This window comes from Falco biarmicus, chromosome 3, assembly GCF_023638135.1.
Source record: "Falco biarmicus isolate bFalBia1 chromosome 3, bFalBia1.pri, whole genome shotgun sequence".
NCBI classification, from domain to species: domain Eukaryota; kingdom Metazoa; phylum Chordata; class Aves; order Falconiformes; family Falconidae; genus Falco; species Falco biarmicus.
This window is the reverse complement of record NC_079290.1, coordinates 82,212,132-82,230,212: the sequence shown is the minus strand read 5'-3', so window position 1 is coordinate 82,230,212 and position 18,081 is coordinate 82,212,132. Positions and strand designations below refer to the sequence as shown.

Genomic DNA, 18,081 nt, shown 5'->3' with positions numbered 1-18,081 from the left:
GTCAAGAGGATGGGGCCAGGGTCTTTTCAGTGGTGCCCAGCAACAGGACAAGGGGCAACGGGCACAAACTGCCACACAGGGAGTTCCAGCTGAATGTGAGGAAGAGCTTCTTTGATTTGAGGGTGAGAGAGCACTGGAACAGGCTGCCCAGAGAGGCTGTGGAAACTCCTTCTCTGGAGATCCAGATGCAATTCTGTGCAGCCTGCTCTAGGTGAACCTGCTTCAGCAGGGGGTTGGACTATATGATTTCCAGAGGTCCCTTCCAACCTGACCATCCTGTGACTCTGGGATCTCATGAATCTTGACAGAAATAATCATGTAATTTCTGTTAGATTAAATGATCAAAAGCTGCACACAAACACACACACAGGAGCACAGAGAGACAATGGTGATGGGAAGCCTGAATAACACCGAGCTACCCCCAGGCCCATCACAGGAGCCATCAGCCCACCTGCACAAGCCCAGAGGGGAAAAGAGGAAGAAAGGTGGGCAGGAACCCAAATTAAGGACCCCAAGGAAGGGACAACCTGCCCAGGCCCCTCTTCAGGCTGTCCCAGGGGAGTCTTGGCCCAATGTCCAGGTGCGACGCCCATCCCCATGGGTCATCAGGAAGAGCTCTCCAGATCACCTCTTGGACTACGGGAGATGACTGCCCAAGGGCATGGACATGTGATAGATACAGGGCAATGGAAGACATTATGGGATGTTTAGGGCAGGAATCAAATGTAGGGAAAGACTGTGGTGATTTGGGGAGGGACATCAAAATAGAGGGGAAAAGAGAGAGAAGGGGATAAAAAGGAGGTTTACTTCTTGTTACACTGGCCTGGCCATGCCCTGTGTCTGACCAGTGCAGTCTGTCCTGTCTTCTCATTAAACTCAATTTCTAACTCTTTTCCTCGGTGAGGGACTCTCCAGTCTGTGTGAATATGTGTGTGTGCAGGTCTGTGTGGTGTGCAGCAGCTGGGCTACAGCCACAGCCCACAGGGGGGCCCTGTCAGCAGCAAGTGCAGGTGTGCAAGTGAGCACTAGCAGTGATAAAGCTGGACCAGCTGGTTGGTAAGTGACATGATCTGGGCGACTGACAGAGAGATGTCCATGTATGTGTGCATGGCCGCAAGCGAGGGGGGCAGTACCAACAGCTGGAGTGGGGCTTGTATGTCCAGGTGCCAGCAGCTGGGGAGACTGGGATCCAGGGGCATCTACTGGGTGGACTGCGTGCCTGAGCCCAACTGAGGGATCTATGGTATGTATGCATTGATATATGCAATACACCGTATCAACTGACAGACCTTCATCCCGGTTGGCCAGAGTGGGCAGCAGGATGGGGCCACTGGTTCTCTGTGTGAGCGCTGCATGTGTCAGTCTATGCAGCCAGCTGTACAGCCAGCTGTACATAAATGCACATATTTGTTCTGTACATGTGTATAAACGCAGTGCACTTTTGACAAATAGAGATCACATCAAGTTAACTGGTTTCACTGTACAAGACACATGAATTTTCCAGACAGAAAACACATACATGGCAGATCTTGGATTTTAAACTTCATAAAAAAAACCCCACACAGTACAAAACCACTAGTTACGCCAGAAAAGATAAAGAAGAGTATAAATGCCACCTGTGGAAGAAGACACACAACGTAAGCCAGAAGGCTCCTGTGGCTGCTGAGAGTCTGGGATAATCTCAAAGAATCAGTACAACAAAGGCAAGCCGTACCAGAGGGGGGTTTGCTCATCGGGCGATACCTGCTGAAAGTGCTCTGAGGGCTGAAACACCTAATGATCCAGCCACTGGATCTCCAATAGCAGGCTTGTGAGTAGCCAAGAAGAGGAAGGCCTGCCACATGCTATCAGAATTATCCACCCAATTTTGAAGAGTGTCTGTAAGATTAAATCTATCAGCATTTTCAAAGAATAGGCGAGGTCCCATTGCAGCCTGCAGAATCAGACCCCAAGAGGAGGCGTCTGGAGCACCAACCCCCTCTACAAAGGAACAAAATGGCTCTAGTAGCAGCAAGGTTAGAGATTCAAACTAGTAGCAAGAAAGTTTGGAGATTCAAATGGGAGGAAGGGAGACTTTGCCTGATTGTGCAGTTAAAAATCAATGGCTATGATGGCCCATTCAGGGGAAAAAAAACCAAACCCAAACCAAACAAGCCAACAGTGTGCTGAAAAAGGGAAGGTGGCTTTATTTAAAAAAAATTAAACTCCCAATTTCTTAGTCACTACAGATCTTGAAACAAATTATACCAAAAGCTCGTGAATCAGAAGTCAATCAGAAACCACAATCTGGAGGTACTCTAAAGCTAGTTTATGCATATACACCAGCAGATCACACAAGAATTAGGTAGCAGCCTCATCTTTAGCTGTCCACAGCACATAGAATAAAATCCATATCATAATAGGAGACCTCTGCCTCGCTGATGGAAAATGCACAAGATCTTGTGGATGTAGTCTGGGAATTTCCCAATTCAAATGTTCTTGAAAATAACATTTTCATGTAGCAATTCATTTTTTTCCACCAGGAGAGATCATCATCTTAGGATTTATCCAGGCTACCAGAAAGAAACTGATAACAAAAGCAAAGACGAAACACTACTTACAAAAAGCTGTTACAAATTGTTTCTGTTTGCTATATGAATTCTTGAACAGAGTAATAAATATATATATATACACACACGTACACATGCATGCTGCCCAGTTACAATTTTGTGCCTCTAAAAGGGACCCTTTTATACAATGCTGCAAGGAACTGCCAAAAAAAATCCCAAAAGGTATGGAACACTAGTTTAAAGAAAAAAAAAAAACCAACCCCAAAACCAAAACATGAATGGCATTTTATAGTGATTTAGCCAAGGCTTGGAAAACATTTAGCCACAACTGATGAAAAAGATGACAAGAACAACAAAATTACTCATTGAGAGAGTAAAACAGCAATACTTTTTTTGAAATACTAGAATAGACCAAAAAAAACCCCAAAGCACACACTCCTCATATATAACATAAGGAAAAAGAAAAATGGAAGATTATAGTTTGTTTAATTATTCTGGTTAGCTCTTTTTAACAAAATAAGAGCAAAATTACCTCTGCCAACAGTATCAACCCATTATGAGATCAGAATGGTTGAGCAGTTGAATAGAGCAGGGAAAACACAAGTATCTGATGAGAATCTGTTCTGGTTTGGGAAGAAATGGGTTATGTGTTTATAGCAAGGGATAGCAGGGAAATACTTTCCCTTCCAGCAATAACTGAAAGGGATGTTAAGTTGCGAAAGCCGCCTGAGCCAAGTGCCTCAGTGCCATAACTAGAGCCGTGTTCTCTTGCAGCAGTCCTAACCACCACGCTCCCAGAGGCAGAGAGAATAACATCCTCTGTTTGGCAGTACGATGCTCACCTGGAAAAAGTGGGCAGAATCCCAGATTCCAGACCGTGTGCCTTTTAAGGGTTAGGATTAAAATTATATATATATAAAAAAATAAATAAAATAAAATTGATCTCTGTACACACAAAGTTACTTTTTCATAAACTGAGACTGGAACACAGGACTCTTTTTTTTCCTCCTCCCTGTCACAGATTCCATAGCTGTGCATTAAACTCCCCACAGAACTGCAAGGGGAGACTGACTGGGTATTCCACTGTAGAGTCTGTGTCTCTGTGCTGAGCGCTGCAGCACACTAATCCCTTTGTAGACCTACCCCCCGATTAGCATTTGGCACTGCTGCAGCTGCCTCCAGCATGTTCCTCTAAGGCTGATGTCCATGTTGCAAGAAAGACGTTAATGAAACACAAGTAAGGACTCAAAGAACTGTGAAAGTGATGAAAGGCTGACCTAGTGCAAAAGCAGACAACTTATTTGTTTTACTAACAGAAAAGTTATAAGGCAAATTCATGATATTCTAGAAGTACTCTCATGGGAGAACCAGAAAATGGATACTATTGGGTCTGTCAGTCTACCGGCCAGAATAATTAGATCCAGAAGCTGGATGACAAGGCTAGGCACATTCCTATTAGGACACAGGAATAAAATTTTAACACTGACAGTCAACTCCATCCTTGCCAATTTTTAAACCAAGGCGGATTCCCTCCCCCCCAAAGATGTGCATAGGTCAAACACAAACCAGTTTATGTAACCAGCAGAGTGTGTTGAAGGATTCTTTAGCCCAGCAGGAGGCTTGTATCTCAGTATCTCTGGCTGAAACCAACACTGGATAATCAAGAGCATGCTAAGCCTTACTGAAGCCAATTTTGGGCATAAAACTTTACAGAGGACAACAGAAGTAATGACAAAACCAGTAGGATAGGCTCTGCCAAATCTCAAAATAAGTGTAGTGCGTTTGCATGGCAAGGTTTTTGTCATGGCAGGGCTACAGGGGTGGCTTCTGTAAGAAGATGCCAGAAGTTTCCCCCATGTCCAATGGAACCAATGCCAGCTGGCTCCAAGATGGACCCACCGCTGGCCAAGGCTGAGCCCATCAGCAGTGGTGGTAGTGCCTCTGGGATAGCATCTTAAGAAGGGGGGAGGTGGGGTAAACCTGCACCAGTGGAAGAGAGGAAGGAGTGAGAGTACGTGAGAGCAACAGCTCTGCAGACACCCAGGTCAGTGCAGAAGGAGGGCAGGAGGGGCTCCAGGTGATGGAGCAGAGATTCCATTGCAGTCCAGGGAGGTAGGTCTGTGGTGGAGCAGATATCCACCTGCAGCCCATGGAGGGCCCCATGCCAGAGCAGGTGGATGCCCAAAGGAGACTGTGACCTGTGGGCAGCCCACGCTGAAGCAGGTTTGCTGGCAGGACCTATGACCCTGTGGGGGACCCAGCTGGAGCAGCATGTGAAGAACTGCAGCCCGTGGGAAGGATTCTTATTGAAGAAGTTCATGGAGGACTGTCTTCCATGGGAGGGACCCCATGCTGGAGCAGGGGAAGAGTGTGAGGAAGAAGGAGCAGCAGAAACAACGTGTGATGAGCTGACCTCAACCCCATTCCCCATCCCCCTGTGCTGCTTGCGGGGAGGAGGTAGAGAAATCAGGAATTAAGTTAAGCCTGGAAAGAAGACAGGGGTGGGGGGAAGGTGTTTAGGATTTGGGTTTATTTCTCGTTGTCCTACTGTGTTTTGATTGGGAATAAATTAAACTAACTTTCCCAAGTCAAGTTGGTTTTGCTCATAACAGTAATTGGTGAGTGATCTCACCCTGCCTTTACCTCGACCCACAAGCGTTTTGTTGTATTTTGTCTCCCCTGCCCAGCTGAGGAGGGGAGTGACAGTGCAGCTTTGGTGGGCACCCAGCGTCCAGCCAGGGTCAACCCACTGCAATAAGCAAATGCCTCTGAACATCAATTTTTCTCTACCAATAGACTGAAGGTATGATTAACTTCCAAAATACTATGGGATGCCAACCAGAGTTACTGGAAGATGCTGAAAAATTGCAGAGGGACCAGCAGAGGGCTACCAAAAGCATCATCAGGCAGAACTTGACACAAGAAGACTGAAAGAATGGCGTTTGTTCAGTCAAGAGAACAGAAAGCTCAAAGATTTAATCTAGGTCTTCCAATACATAGGAAGCAGTTATAAAGGAGATGTGGGTACTCTCTACAGAAGACTATTTTCTATATATACAGGATACGTATGCTATAATACCTGATGTTTACCTGCAGGTAGTTTTGTTACACCACTGTCTTTCTGCTTCTTAAGTGCATATTACTGGTTCCCTATCTGTCCTCTAGAAAAAAATTCCATGCCAGAAGGAAATAGACTGTTCATTGCTAACACTGTATGCATTTTTTCTGCTTTGTTGAAGCAGTAGCCCTGAAATCAAAATAATCAAATTTTGTCAAAGACAAGCGTAGCTCCACAAGCCAGATTTACTCTACTTAGCCCTGAACGTGCTTCTGTAAGCTTTAAAATTTCAGTCTACTATCAGTTCACCATCTCTGGGCTTTAGTGTCCAAGCTCTGCAAAGCAGCTTGAGTCCAGATCTCAGCAATATGTATATATATTCTTTTTTTTTTTTTTTTTTTCCCCAAAAAAACCCCATTCAGCACCATGGTTCTTTTAAACAACTATACCCCAGCTTTTTGATTTGTTGCTGTTAATTACACACACTTATCCTATACCAACTTGAGGTATATCACTGACAAATGTTATTTCTCTTTTTAGTGTAATCAGTATCTCTGATCTAATCCTTTATTTGTGGTCTCAATTTTCAGAAGCAAAGAACACAAAAACATTTTTTTGCTTACACTCCAAAGTATAAACAATAGTAATCTAAAAGTGTACAGAGGGCAAATGGACTGTGAGAGTGGCATTTAGTCCCTTCCACACTTTCATAAGAACGCAGTGCACTCAGTACCTTCAGTAACTGCCAAACTATTCAGAACATTTAACACATCTTACAAAGAAAGAAAAGAAAATTAGTAACATACTGGAAATCAAATACTCTTAACAAATGTACAAATTGCTCGAAGACTTCCACTCTGAATGAAACAGGAAGTCACAGATCAGGTGAAAGACACTAATTGTACATCACAGCCCATGATTCCTTTCTTTTGATTCTGGAGACATGATATGGTTAAAAATATAACACATTCTGAAAGCACTGGTTTAGATATAACAAATTTTAATGGTCTAGAAAGATAGCCAGGAAAAATGAAATGATTCTGCAAACAGCAGCTCCAACCCAAAATGCTTTTAGGAAAGGAGTGGCAAACATTAATACCGTTTTAGCAGTATATCTATACCCAGATTAAAAGCCATAAGTTGACAGAAAACCAAGAATAACAGTGTCCCTGATTTATTACACTACAATTATCAATAACTGTATTACTGAATTACTAAAATACTACATTGACTGCAGATGATCACAGTCCTTGCTTAACATACAGCACAACTTGGCAACTTCGGCAAAAAATATGCAACTAACCCAAATCAGCAAGAGAAAAGCAAACCCGCTTATCTCATTATTTAGAATGTCTAAACAAAACTAAATATTGGAACGTATTTTGTTTGTGACCTTCATTTTCAGTATCTCATATAACACAAATCTGCAGCCGTATCTGGAAATGAAATGTATTTTCCTGAACAACGTACAGGGCATGACTTCTGTAAAATCACTGCAATTTCAAAGTTATTGAGACACAATATTTTTCAAAATAAAGCTCAAGTAAGTTAAAAGGTAAGTAGAAATTATTCGCTTCATTCTTCATGCTATTCACAATAAATACCATGATGTCTATCTTTCTTATTCTACTGGTATGTTTATAAGAATGCTTACTCTTAAGCTTCAGTATCATTTTGATGCAAAAGTTAAAATACTTCTGTTTACCTAAAATGACTTAACTATATAAAAAAAAAAGATGTATTTTCTTTTCAAAATAAAACTATCTTTTCCTTAAAAATACAGATTTCTGTCAATGATAGCTGGAATCTTCACAGTACTACAACAAAACCTGTAGTTTTACACCAATTAAAAGATCTTCTGCAAAACAGTAAGGAAAAACAACTCCTAGTACTTGGATTTTTAAAAATTATTGATCTGCAGTATGTCAAGTAGTAAAGTACCAGAGCTGAGTTACGAGCCAAGACTCAACTTCAGACACAGATGGGTTTCCTAAATGTCATGGAGTCTGGAACCAGCCAGTCCCCTTCAGTCAGTGGCCCCAAGCAGGAAGACGCTGTAAATTTCTTACAAATGGCTGAGAATTACAGGACAAGCCCTACAGCAGACTTGGAGAGGGCAATGTCTTCACAACAGATCTTTAACCCAGCAGACATTAGGGTATTCAAAGGAACAATGCTTTTTTGAGTCAAGGATAACACTGATATCTGGAAAAAAATCCTTGGTCTTGGAAGTTGGGCTTTAATGAGGTGAGCAGTATGGTTTACATACCAGAGTGGTAACGAATCTAACACAGTACGGCTGCATCACACAATTTTTCAAGCATTGTGGTAAGTGCTACGTTGCTACAGATTCCACCAGTTAACATGCAATTCAGCAAGACATAACATTACTGATGCCTCATTATTAGAATGTGACTACCTGTGAATTAAGTCTGTAGCAATTCAGAAATAAACTTATACTCCCCAGCACCCACTGAGGCACTCCTGGCTCATTTACCAGGCTATTAAGTGCACAATTAATCATTAATTCCACAAAGCACCTACCTGCCAAACCAAGTGTTCCTTTACAACAGCTGTACCTGATAGACAGACGCTCAGCACAATCGTATGAGATGCAGAGGTCAAGACGCTGGCAACTATAGCATCCCTCATGTTGAAGGGCAGCATGGTATACACCACAAAAATAATGAACAAGAAAAATGACACCTGTGCAAGACAGCAAGACAAAAAAAGCAGCATGTTAATTTCACTTTGGAATAACATTTAAAAAGTAGTATTTAATAATGAACCATCTTCAGCATAAAGCTACACATCAGTTTTTTACAGGAAAGTTACTGCTAACCACTGCAGAAAATTGATTTAGGAAGAACTCATTTTAAAAAGTGTCAGAAACTTTACATTATATTTTATTTAAGATGTGAAGTTTTAAGATACTAAATCATAGCTCAAGAATTACATGATACTCCATTTTTTTCAAATTTAACTTAAAATTTATCTTCAAATTTTTGTTTTATTAACACCCTGTTTACAGTTAGAATTATAGTTCTTTTGGGACTGGTGGTTTCTGATTCTGAGCTGCATTACAAAACAATTTGCCAAACCCCTTCACAGGGCCTAAATTTCAGTACAGAGAGATTTCATTCATCCTGATGCACTAAAAATTCACAATTTAATATAACACAACATTATGCAAAAAAGCCCAAGTTCAGCCAAGCATTTTGGTTTAATAAGGTTATACTTTATGTGTATCTATGTGATATAAGTCAAATTCCATTAAAACACTGTATTTTAAGCTAATATATTTATCTGAGCATGAAAGACAACTTCAGACAATCAAAGTCCATAAGCAGGATTAACAGTTAGCTTCTTCTAAAGGGTACTAGCATCCACACTAACTTTTTGGGACAAACTCTCCAAATGCACAACCCAGCCTGTAACAGCAAAAGGGACTCCTTCACTATACATAAAAAAAGATCATATATTTGATGGTATGCATATGTGCCAAACTCCACCACACATATGAGAAAATGTAACTAGATTTTGGACACAGATTTAGCACACATAAATAGGCAGGCAATTCTGAATATGTGTCATATTACATATATTTATATCCCTATGTAAGCCTTTCCATCAGTTTAGTTGACTTACAAGCTTATCAACCATCTAACGGTTGTACACACACAGTATTTAACTCAGAACATTCCCAAGCAGGTGTGAAGAAATAATAATTTTGGTGCTCATTTCCCTTATTGTCAGTTTTTCTTCACATTTACATGGTGATGATTCCATAGTCAAAACTGAACCCTAATGTATGTGTACCTAAAAGACAGTGGTGGTACTCTTCTCCACCATGGAGACAGGATTTGATGGAAGAGGAAGTCCACCTCTGTTTTCCACTCAACTTTCTCTGATTCCACCATTAAGATTAACCCAGCTCCTCCCTGATCACTCATAATCTTTCTGATGCTGCCCATCTGTCCCATATGCTCAAGAATAAAAAACTTCTATAGCATGAAATGAAATGGAACTGCAAAGGACACGAGAGATAATAAGAAAATAAAGTAACAAAAAGGCAAAGGGAAAACTTTGTTTCTCTACCCTTCCAAACTACCAGCACAAGGAAACAGAAGTGTTTCCTACCTGTTTAGTTTCAGTGCTCCCTAAAAGTTTTAACTGTGATCAGGTGTTAGTAAAACCAACAGCAAAGAAAAGGGGGTACAAATTTGGTCTAGATAAGAGAAGTATGATGATATTTATTTACTTACTTATTTATTTATTTTCTATCTATCTATTTATTTATTTATCTATTTATTTATAATATGCATTTATATATTTTTTTATATTTATATTTATACATATTTAAGTATGTTGTTTTCAAATTGTCCTGGCTGGGTAATAATCAACTGTGATACTGCAAGAATTAAAATTAAATAATAGTCTCAAAACTTGGGAAAGATGTAGAAAGTTCTGGCAGGCTAGAGAAAGGCAATAGAGCACGTGTCTTTGAAAGGCTGGGAAAAAGTCTAAGGAATTAAGAATTGGTCAGCTTAGCTTCAATTCCTGGAGTAATAACAGATCAAATAATAAAGCAATTCATAATCAAGGGTTCTAAAAGTTAAGAAAAAATGCAAGTAACAGCCAGTGAGATTTTGCTAAGAAATCATATTAAAGCAATCTCATCTTCCTCTGTCATGACAACAGACGTCAGGGTAGGAGGAAAACCTGAATGATCAGTTAAGCAGTAACAAGGGATGTGAAAGGTCCGCTGATACAGGCATAAGACAAATGGATGCCAGAGGCAAAATACCTTACCAGCATGTAAGACCAGCTGCCTAAGACTTGTTTCCAGTTAAAAAATAGTTTGAACAAAAATCCTGGACTTTAGTCCTGGAAGAAGGATTTCAAATGTCTCTAATCCCAGTGACTTTTCATGAGAACAAGGTTTTGTTGTTTCTAAGTTTAGCTTTCTAATTGACTAGAGGGAAGATGACATTTACATATTTGTGAGAATTTTATAATTTGAAAATAAAAAATTATCCATCTCTAACTGTCTTGGTTTCAAAAAATAGAACTTGCATATTTTCTGTATTTGAATATGGTTTGCCTTTACAGCCAGATGAAATGATCCACCCCACTTGTGAGGTACGTGCTAGGTACTTACTAAAACTCATTAGTGGATATAAGATATATTATGATGCTGTTGCTTTTCAGCTTTGACATAAAATAGCCTCCTAAGCACATTAAAAACTATTTTGGTATCAGCTCCACACTTGTTATACGGCTGTAAACAAGTATCCTTTCTTTAAGTTACCCTACTACTTCCCTTGGTCAAAACAAATGGATAATTTCAACCTTCCACAACTACAATCAAAGAGAGTTTTTAGAAGTTTCAACCCCTCTTGACATTACACATTCAGACCTCAAATTCTCCGTTACTCACCGTCAAACAGGCTGAGTTTTACTGGAACTGTATTAAAGAACACTTCATAACAAATTGACTGTCAGCTCTTATATTTGCATCTTGAAATTTGAGTCTGAGAATGCTGCTGCAAAGCAGGAGAGCTATCAGTCATGCTAAGACAGAAACTCATCCAAAATGCATGTAGGAATGGCTTCTGTCAATAGTTCTTGATTCTTGCCCACAGTCATCGTGTTTTATTTCCAGCAATGGCCTAATGACCCAAGGAGCTGAGAGCTCTGTTTATCACAGAGGTTCCTATTTTATTTCACCATGGCTCAGGAATATTCTCCCCAAGTACCCTGAAACAAGATGCTACTACCTTTCATCTTGATAGCAGAGATGCATAGTATCTACCGCTTGGGACCTTCCAACATATTTCAGAATATCGCTGTATTTAAGTTTGATGCTGTAGAAGTTGATACTCAAAGGCTCCTAAGTAGGGTGGCTCTTCAGGTACAAAGAGGAGACAGGCCCCCTGGACTGAATCACAGTCTGCAGAATGGACAGCGGCCCTTGACCCTTTTCATTATCTTTTTGTAAGAATTAGCAGAAAATTGCTGATACAAAAGTTAAAAAGCAATGACATCAAGTTCTGAAGGACCTCACTATCCCATTGCAAGAGTTGCTAATGCATGTCACTGCATGTCTGCACTTGGTGTGCGTACCCATCAGTAAACACAGTATTAATTTTCAGTGCACTATTTTTATTAATTTTCAGTGCACTATTTTTGATACTACTAAAAGCAGCCTGTTCCACCGAAGTGTGCCATAACCACAAAGCTCATCGCTGTTTTGAAACTGTGTTGGAAGCAATCTTTGATGTGAGTCATCACTATGACTGCCTAGTTGAAGCATGCTTCGTGTCCTGATCTGAACTTAGATTGCTTTAGGAATTTGGTACTCAGAGACTTTCACCATGAGCTTGTGTTATACATACCTTGGAGAAGGGGAGCATTTGGGCACTGATGGTATACATCATAGCACATAGCATTCAATTTTGGTTAACACTGGTGTAACATCTTACAGTATGTAGCTTTCCTGCTTTGATGGAGGGGTATCCAGGACTCATGCCCATCATTCTTAACTACCAGAGCTTAGCAAACTCTGAGTGTATTTGCTGCTCTCTGTATCTCTTCTCCCACACTTCAGTACTGCCACATTTTCATCTACTACATAAGCAGTTCTTTTCCATAGTGATTTAAAAGATGATGAGCTTCCATAGTGTGGCTGTCTAGATGGGTATGTAACAAGACTATTTTTCTGCAAATTTACTGTAGTGATACCATTAGAGAGGCTCAGACACCAAATGGTATGATGACATCATGGTGTGGGATATCACTGATGATCACAAACGCTCATTCTTTTGAAAGAACACAACATAAACCACTAGGTAAGCATCTTTATGCATCTTGAAAAATGGAAAGATTTTGGTAAATCAAGCCCATTCTGAGTATTTTTTGTGTTGGCATTTTTCTCCCAACACCTCCAGATGTATGTTGGCCACTCCAGCCTCTAACCTATACTAGTGACTGTCATCTAGGAGAACTGGTATGACATTGGCAACCCTTGACGGTCCACAGACGTTGCTTTGGAAAGGTCACTGGTTTGGGCTGTGATGCACAAACTGCAGTGGACCAAATCCATTTTTGGAGCCCGTGGATCCAACCTGTTCTCAGAAACTTTGTCTCCCTGGTGACACCAGTTTCTACTGAGTGGCATCATCTTAACTCTGAAGGGTATGTGGAGTAGAAAGTTTCACATATTTTACACATTAAAGTTGTCCTTCCTAGCGCATAGGGGGCCACAGGGGATGTTGCTTTTGATGCCGAGAGCAACTATACAAAAATACACTGATCATTCATTTTGTATGAATTATGTTCCAACAATGACTCACAATTTCCCAGCTATACAGCCTTTTTAAGATTGTGTTAAATGGCTAATCGTAACTGGCTTGACATATGTAAAATTCACTCAATTTAATGTTACTCTGACCAGAACCTCCCCTTCAGGAATATGACATCTTGGCACTGAAGCATGCATGCAAATCTAAAAGGGCTGTTTCAGCATGAGCTAGGGGAAAGCACTGCTTTGGACACAGGCAATACTAACGAGGCTACAGCTAATAAAGTGTCTGTAGTTATTTGGGACAACTTCTTATGCACAAGTGTAATGACAGTAAAATTCTTGGGAAGATAGTACTACCTTTTCACTGTGTAACCAGAAAAGACCCTGTTCCCATATTTAAACTGTTAGACTACAGATATTCATACTAAGTAGGTCAGCCAACTCCAGGATCACTTTCATAGGTTTTTCAAGGTCAGCTTCCTCCTTACTGTGTAAAGGGAGTAAAGATAGATCAGGTAATTAAACAATTTTCCCTTGGAGACACCTGGATTACAGCTACTGATTTCAAACGTTGCCTGTATAAATAACATCACATAAGAAGACACTCTAATTCTTCTAAATGAATGTTTCATAATAATTGGCAGGACCTACTAATCTTACCAAATAGTTACAGATGCTATATTCATGATTTAACAAAGTAACAAAAAAAAATTAAGGTGTAAGAAGGGTATTTATACAAGCTATATACTGTGTTAAAACTTTGTGTAAGCAGAGTAAATGTTGCAAGTATGTAGAGGTCTTTGCCATTCTACTACTGAATTCTAGACCTCAAATCTTCAGACTCAGACTTCTAAAAGCAGGTAATGTTAAAGGAGCAAAACAAGCTACTCACATAAAGCAAAAATATGAAGAGTATTAAAATCAACTTTGTTCTGAGTCATCTATAAAAAGGCTTAAATTATGAAAGCACTGGATAAGGTAAAGGTGGAATTGTTGTTCACTAAACCCTGCAACACTAGAACAAAAGGGCACTCAATGAAAATAGTAGAAGATTGATTTAAACCAGATGAAAAGGAAGTAGATCTTTACCTAGCAGATAGTGAACTCCTTGAACTTGCTGCCACAGGAGGTCATAATGTGCCAGCAGGTTCAAAAAGAGATCAGTCAAAATTCATGGACACATTGTCCATAAACAAATAACAAAAAGACAGGGTAGGGATGTTCACTCTGATACCACTAACGCAACTGTGGAGGCTGGCAAGGTATGAAGGGAACAGACCACAAAAACTGATCAAGCTTGTGTGCTGCCTTTTAATAGCAGCTTCTCTTAACATTTTTGGAGACAGAACATTGTGCTAGATGGATTGTGGTCTGAACCTGAAGGAAGTTTCTTGTGTTCTTGTGCTAAGAGTCAAACATACTTTGAAGAACAGAAAAAGAAGAAAAAAAGAAGAGAGGAGCAGAGCAGAGAGAAGAGGGAGAGGGGAGGAGATATTATTACTTCACACATTTTTACCAAACATATTTTTTAATTTTCTAATAATTATCATTGAAGTAGTAAACAACCCTGTAAATCATGTATTGTTCTTCATTACGGAGAACCTCAAACTAATAATCCCTTTCTTTTGTGCAGAGGTCTAGGTTTAAATGTCACCAGGAAACAACTAGTCATTACAGCCTCTGCCAAAAAATTAACTACAGCCATTAGCAAAATAGCACAGAATAAAAACAAGTTGACTGCAGGAAAATGGATATTTTTAAATAGCTGTGCAATAAGGAACCTTCCAACATGTGGCTGAAGTCACAGATTAATATGACATTAAGATGAAAGACCCCAGAAAAGGAAGGAAAATTCACATTTGAAATAATAAAGATATAATCTGATTGCATGCTGTCTACTACGTGATTGCTATGTCACATAATCTTTTATTTCACTGAATGGGATCAGTGAGAGGGATATGGGATCTGGAAGGAGTGACTCAAGGACCATCAGCAGTGACCTAATGATCCACAAGAATTTTTGATCCTTCCTGCTACAGAAGAGGGGACCAAAGCATCCCCAAAGAGGGGGTGTTACCATCATCACTAGCAGCTTTGAGATTGTTCCTGAACACACTCGGAAAAGAAAGAATTTGTTGCACCCTGTAACTCCCATTTGTACTATCATTCTATTGCTCACTTGATTCTCCTCCGTCCACTATGTCTTGTCGCCCTTGTTTCAATCACAGTCTAGTCTAATTAGTCAAGCAGACAGATTTTTTCTGTTACAATGCTGGTAGATCCCTGCAAGCAGAAAGAAAACTTCATAAAGCACTATAAAGCCCAACAATAGTATGTGTTTGCAGTGATTTGAGTCTCCAGCTGGATCAGATGACTATAAGCTATGCTTTCATTTTTTTTTCAGTGATAAGACAAGTGAAAAGCATCTGAGAGAGAAAATACATCGTTCATCCTTGTTATTCTTCCCTCCTGTGTTTTGACCAGATCAGAAACCTACAACAGCAGGAATAATTCCTGATCATCACAGCTAGAATTTTCTCAAAAAGGGACAGTTGGTACCCTCTGTAATGTTGCCCTAATAATTTTTCTTTTTTTTTTTTTTTTTATTTTTTTTTTTAACCTAAGGCCAGTGAGAAAAGGATTAGAGCATGTTGTTAAAGTCAAAACCTTGTCTTCCCATGCCACCATGAAAGTAAAACCAGATATATATCACACAACTCTAAAATAAAACACAATTCTGAAGTCAATTGCAGTTAAATTAGTGCATTTTAAAGGTGGAAAATCAAAAGAGAGCCAAATGATTATATGGGATATGTAAACAGACTGAAGTCCAAAGCAATAAAAAATACTTTCATTTACACTCCTAAGGAGGTAATTCTACAGCACTCAAGCACTTTTGCCTCAGATTTAAAAGGAGTGTAATAAGAACATACATTGAAAACATTTTTAAAGTTGCCCTAAGAATGAAGAAGCATACATAACTGGGAAAGAAACATAAATTGCATAAAAATCTAACCTGGCTAGAAAGGATGTGAAAGTCCATGTTAAAATATGACTGCTTGCACAAGAACAGAAAATATGAGCAATGACAGCAGTTAGTTTAAATCAGAAATCAAATTAACTAGTAAGGGCAGAAAATGAATACACTACATTTCAGGAGATCCAAGGAGGTTCTTCTGCATGTTAGGTATGAAAGAACTCTAACAGTGAATTTTATCAACCATTATAAGGAATGTAAAACTGTTAATTACAATAAAGGAAAAGCAGAACCATCAAATAAAAATGTCCGTTCCCTATTAATGGAAAAACTAAATAATATATTTACATTGATGCTAAAGAGTAATTGTGGTACAGTTTTCTGTTCCAAAATATTAGCTCACAAATATATAAAGCCACAGACATTAGCACTGAGACATTTTTAAACAGCAGGTCCAATGAACTGTGCCTAAGCATCTTATAAGAGTTCGGGATTAGGTATGTTGATTTTCAATACCTCCCAAACACCAGGCCAGTTCCAGAGAACTTGAGGTAAATTGGATTAGTAAAAGGTAAAAATAGGAAGTGAAAAACAGCAAATAAATGGTCACCTTTTACACTGAAGGGACTGCTGGAGGACTCAGAGAATTTATTCGGTGTCTTCCTAAAGGTTTAGTAAAAAGGAGCAGAATAATGACGTGGCAATGTTTGATGGGTTTTTAATATTATTCAGGGTATTCAAAAGCAACAACACCTGGGAAAAGTTGAAGAGGTGCCTCACGCTACCGTGACTGGGCCATAAAATAGCAGATGAAATCCAGCATGATAAATGCAAAATAGCAGGCATGGGGAAAACAACTTTAACTGAACTCTTAAAAAAGCAGGCTTTATCTTAGTTACTACAACCTCAGAAAAAGATACAGGAGTCACTGTGAGCAGGTCTTTGAAAAAGCAAATGATAGCAGTAGTTGAAAAGGCAAATAAAAGGGGAGCATTTATTAGGAAAAGAATAGAGAATCAAGCATCACGATGCCATTGTATGAATCCATGGTGCGCATATTTCTTGAATACCTCATGCTATTCTTCTCTTGCCATCTTGGAAAAAAATCCAAAGAACAAATCCCTGTGTTGGTAACATTCTGCCTCATCCTCCTCTTCTCCAGGCCGAATGGTCCCAGTTCTTTCACCCTGTTTTCAAATGAAAGATGTTCCAGTCTCTCAGGTATCTTTGTGGCTCTTCACCAAACTCGTTCCGGTACATTCATATTTCTCTTGTACTGGGGAGACCAGGACCAGACCCAGTACTCCAGATCTGGCATCACCAGTGCTGAGTAGTGGGAAGGGATTGCCTCCCTTGACTTGCTGACTTGGCTCTTCCTAACATAGCCCAGGGCATGATCACATGACCAAGTCCAGCAAAGTACCACCAAAAACCCTGAGGTAGCCCTGACAGACATATGCCTCTGACATACGGAACCACGAGAACTTTGCAACCATCACAGTAGCCTTAACACATTGAGAAGCCCTGGAGATCTTCTGTGTTTGTCTTTATGAGAACCTACCAAGAGTGGTGCTTGAAAGTGAAGAAGGGAAAAGGAGGGGTCAAGGTGCAAAGCAAAAACGTAATGCAGCTCAGTAGAGCAACTGCACCTCTGTGTTCTGAGATGCACAAGATGTTTCAGAGAGCAAGTACCCAGGGTATGGTACCCAGTAACCCAGCAACTTCCCAGGGAAAGAGGGCATGCCTCTTCCTGACCTTACCTACTATCAAGCAGGAGTATGCAGATGATAACACTGAGAAGAGCAGTCACTCCTCCTAGAGAGCAAGAAGCCTCCTTTTCTTGAGAGGTGCAAGGGTCAGCAAAGGACAACACACCCTGGGGAGCTGACATTTGCTGTGGCAGGTGTCAAAATGAGGGGAAAATAAACAGAAAGGTGATAAAGGGTCACAACTGGGGTATATCTGGTAGAAATAATAGTGAAGAGCTTGAACAAAAGAAACTTGGATTTCATTTGCACAGATCAATAGTTCATGGATCAACAGTGTCATTTTAACAGCTCAAGGCAGAATCTGCTGCAAAGGAAAGATGTGGTATATTGAAATGACTGTGCAGTATGACTCCACTTCCAGAAACCTGACAACCTGAATGGATGGTTGTTTTGCAAATTCTGTTTTTTTCCTAAGCATATAT

At 39.9% G+C, this 18,081-nt stretch overlaps 1 protein-coding gene across 2 annotated transcripts in view; it reads right to left on the bottom strand.

The window, feature by feature from the left end:
* The window catches only part of ADCY2 (adenylate cyclase 2), a 224,907-nt gene that overhangs the window by 151,330 nt on the left and 55,496 nt on the right, over window positions 1-18,081 (bottom strand). For both annotated transcript variants that reach the window (XM_056332859.1, XM_056332858.1), the window contains exon 3: window positions 8,152-8,313. In XM_056332859.1, the coding sequence (XP_056188834.1) occupies window positions 8,152-8,313 (162 nt within the window). The remainder of the gene's footprint in view (window positions 1-8,151; window positions 8,314-18,081) is intronic.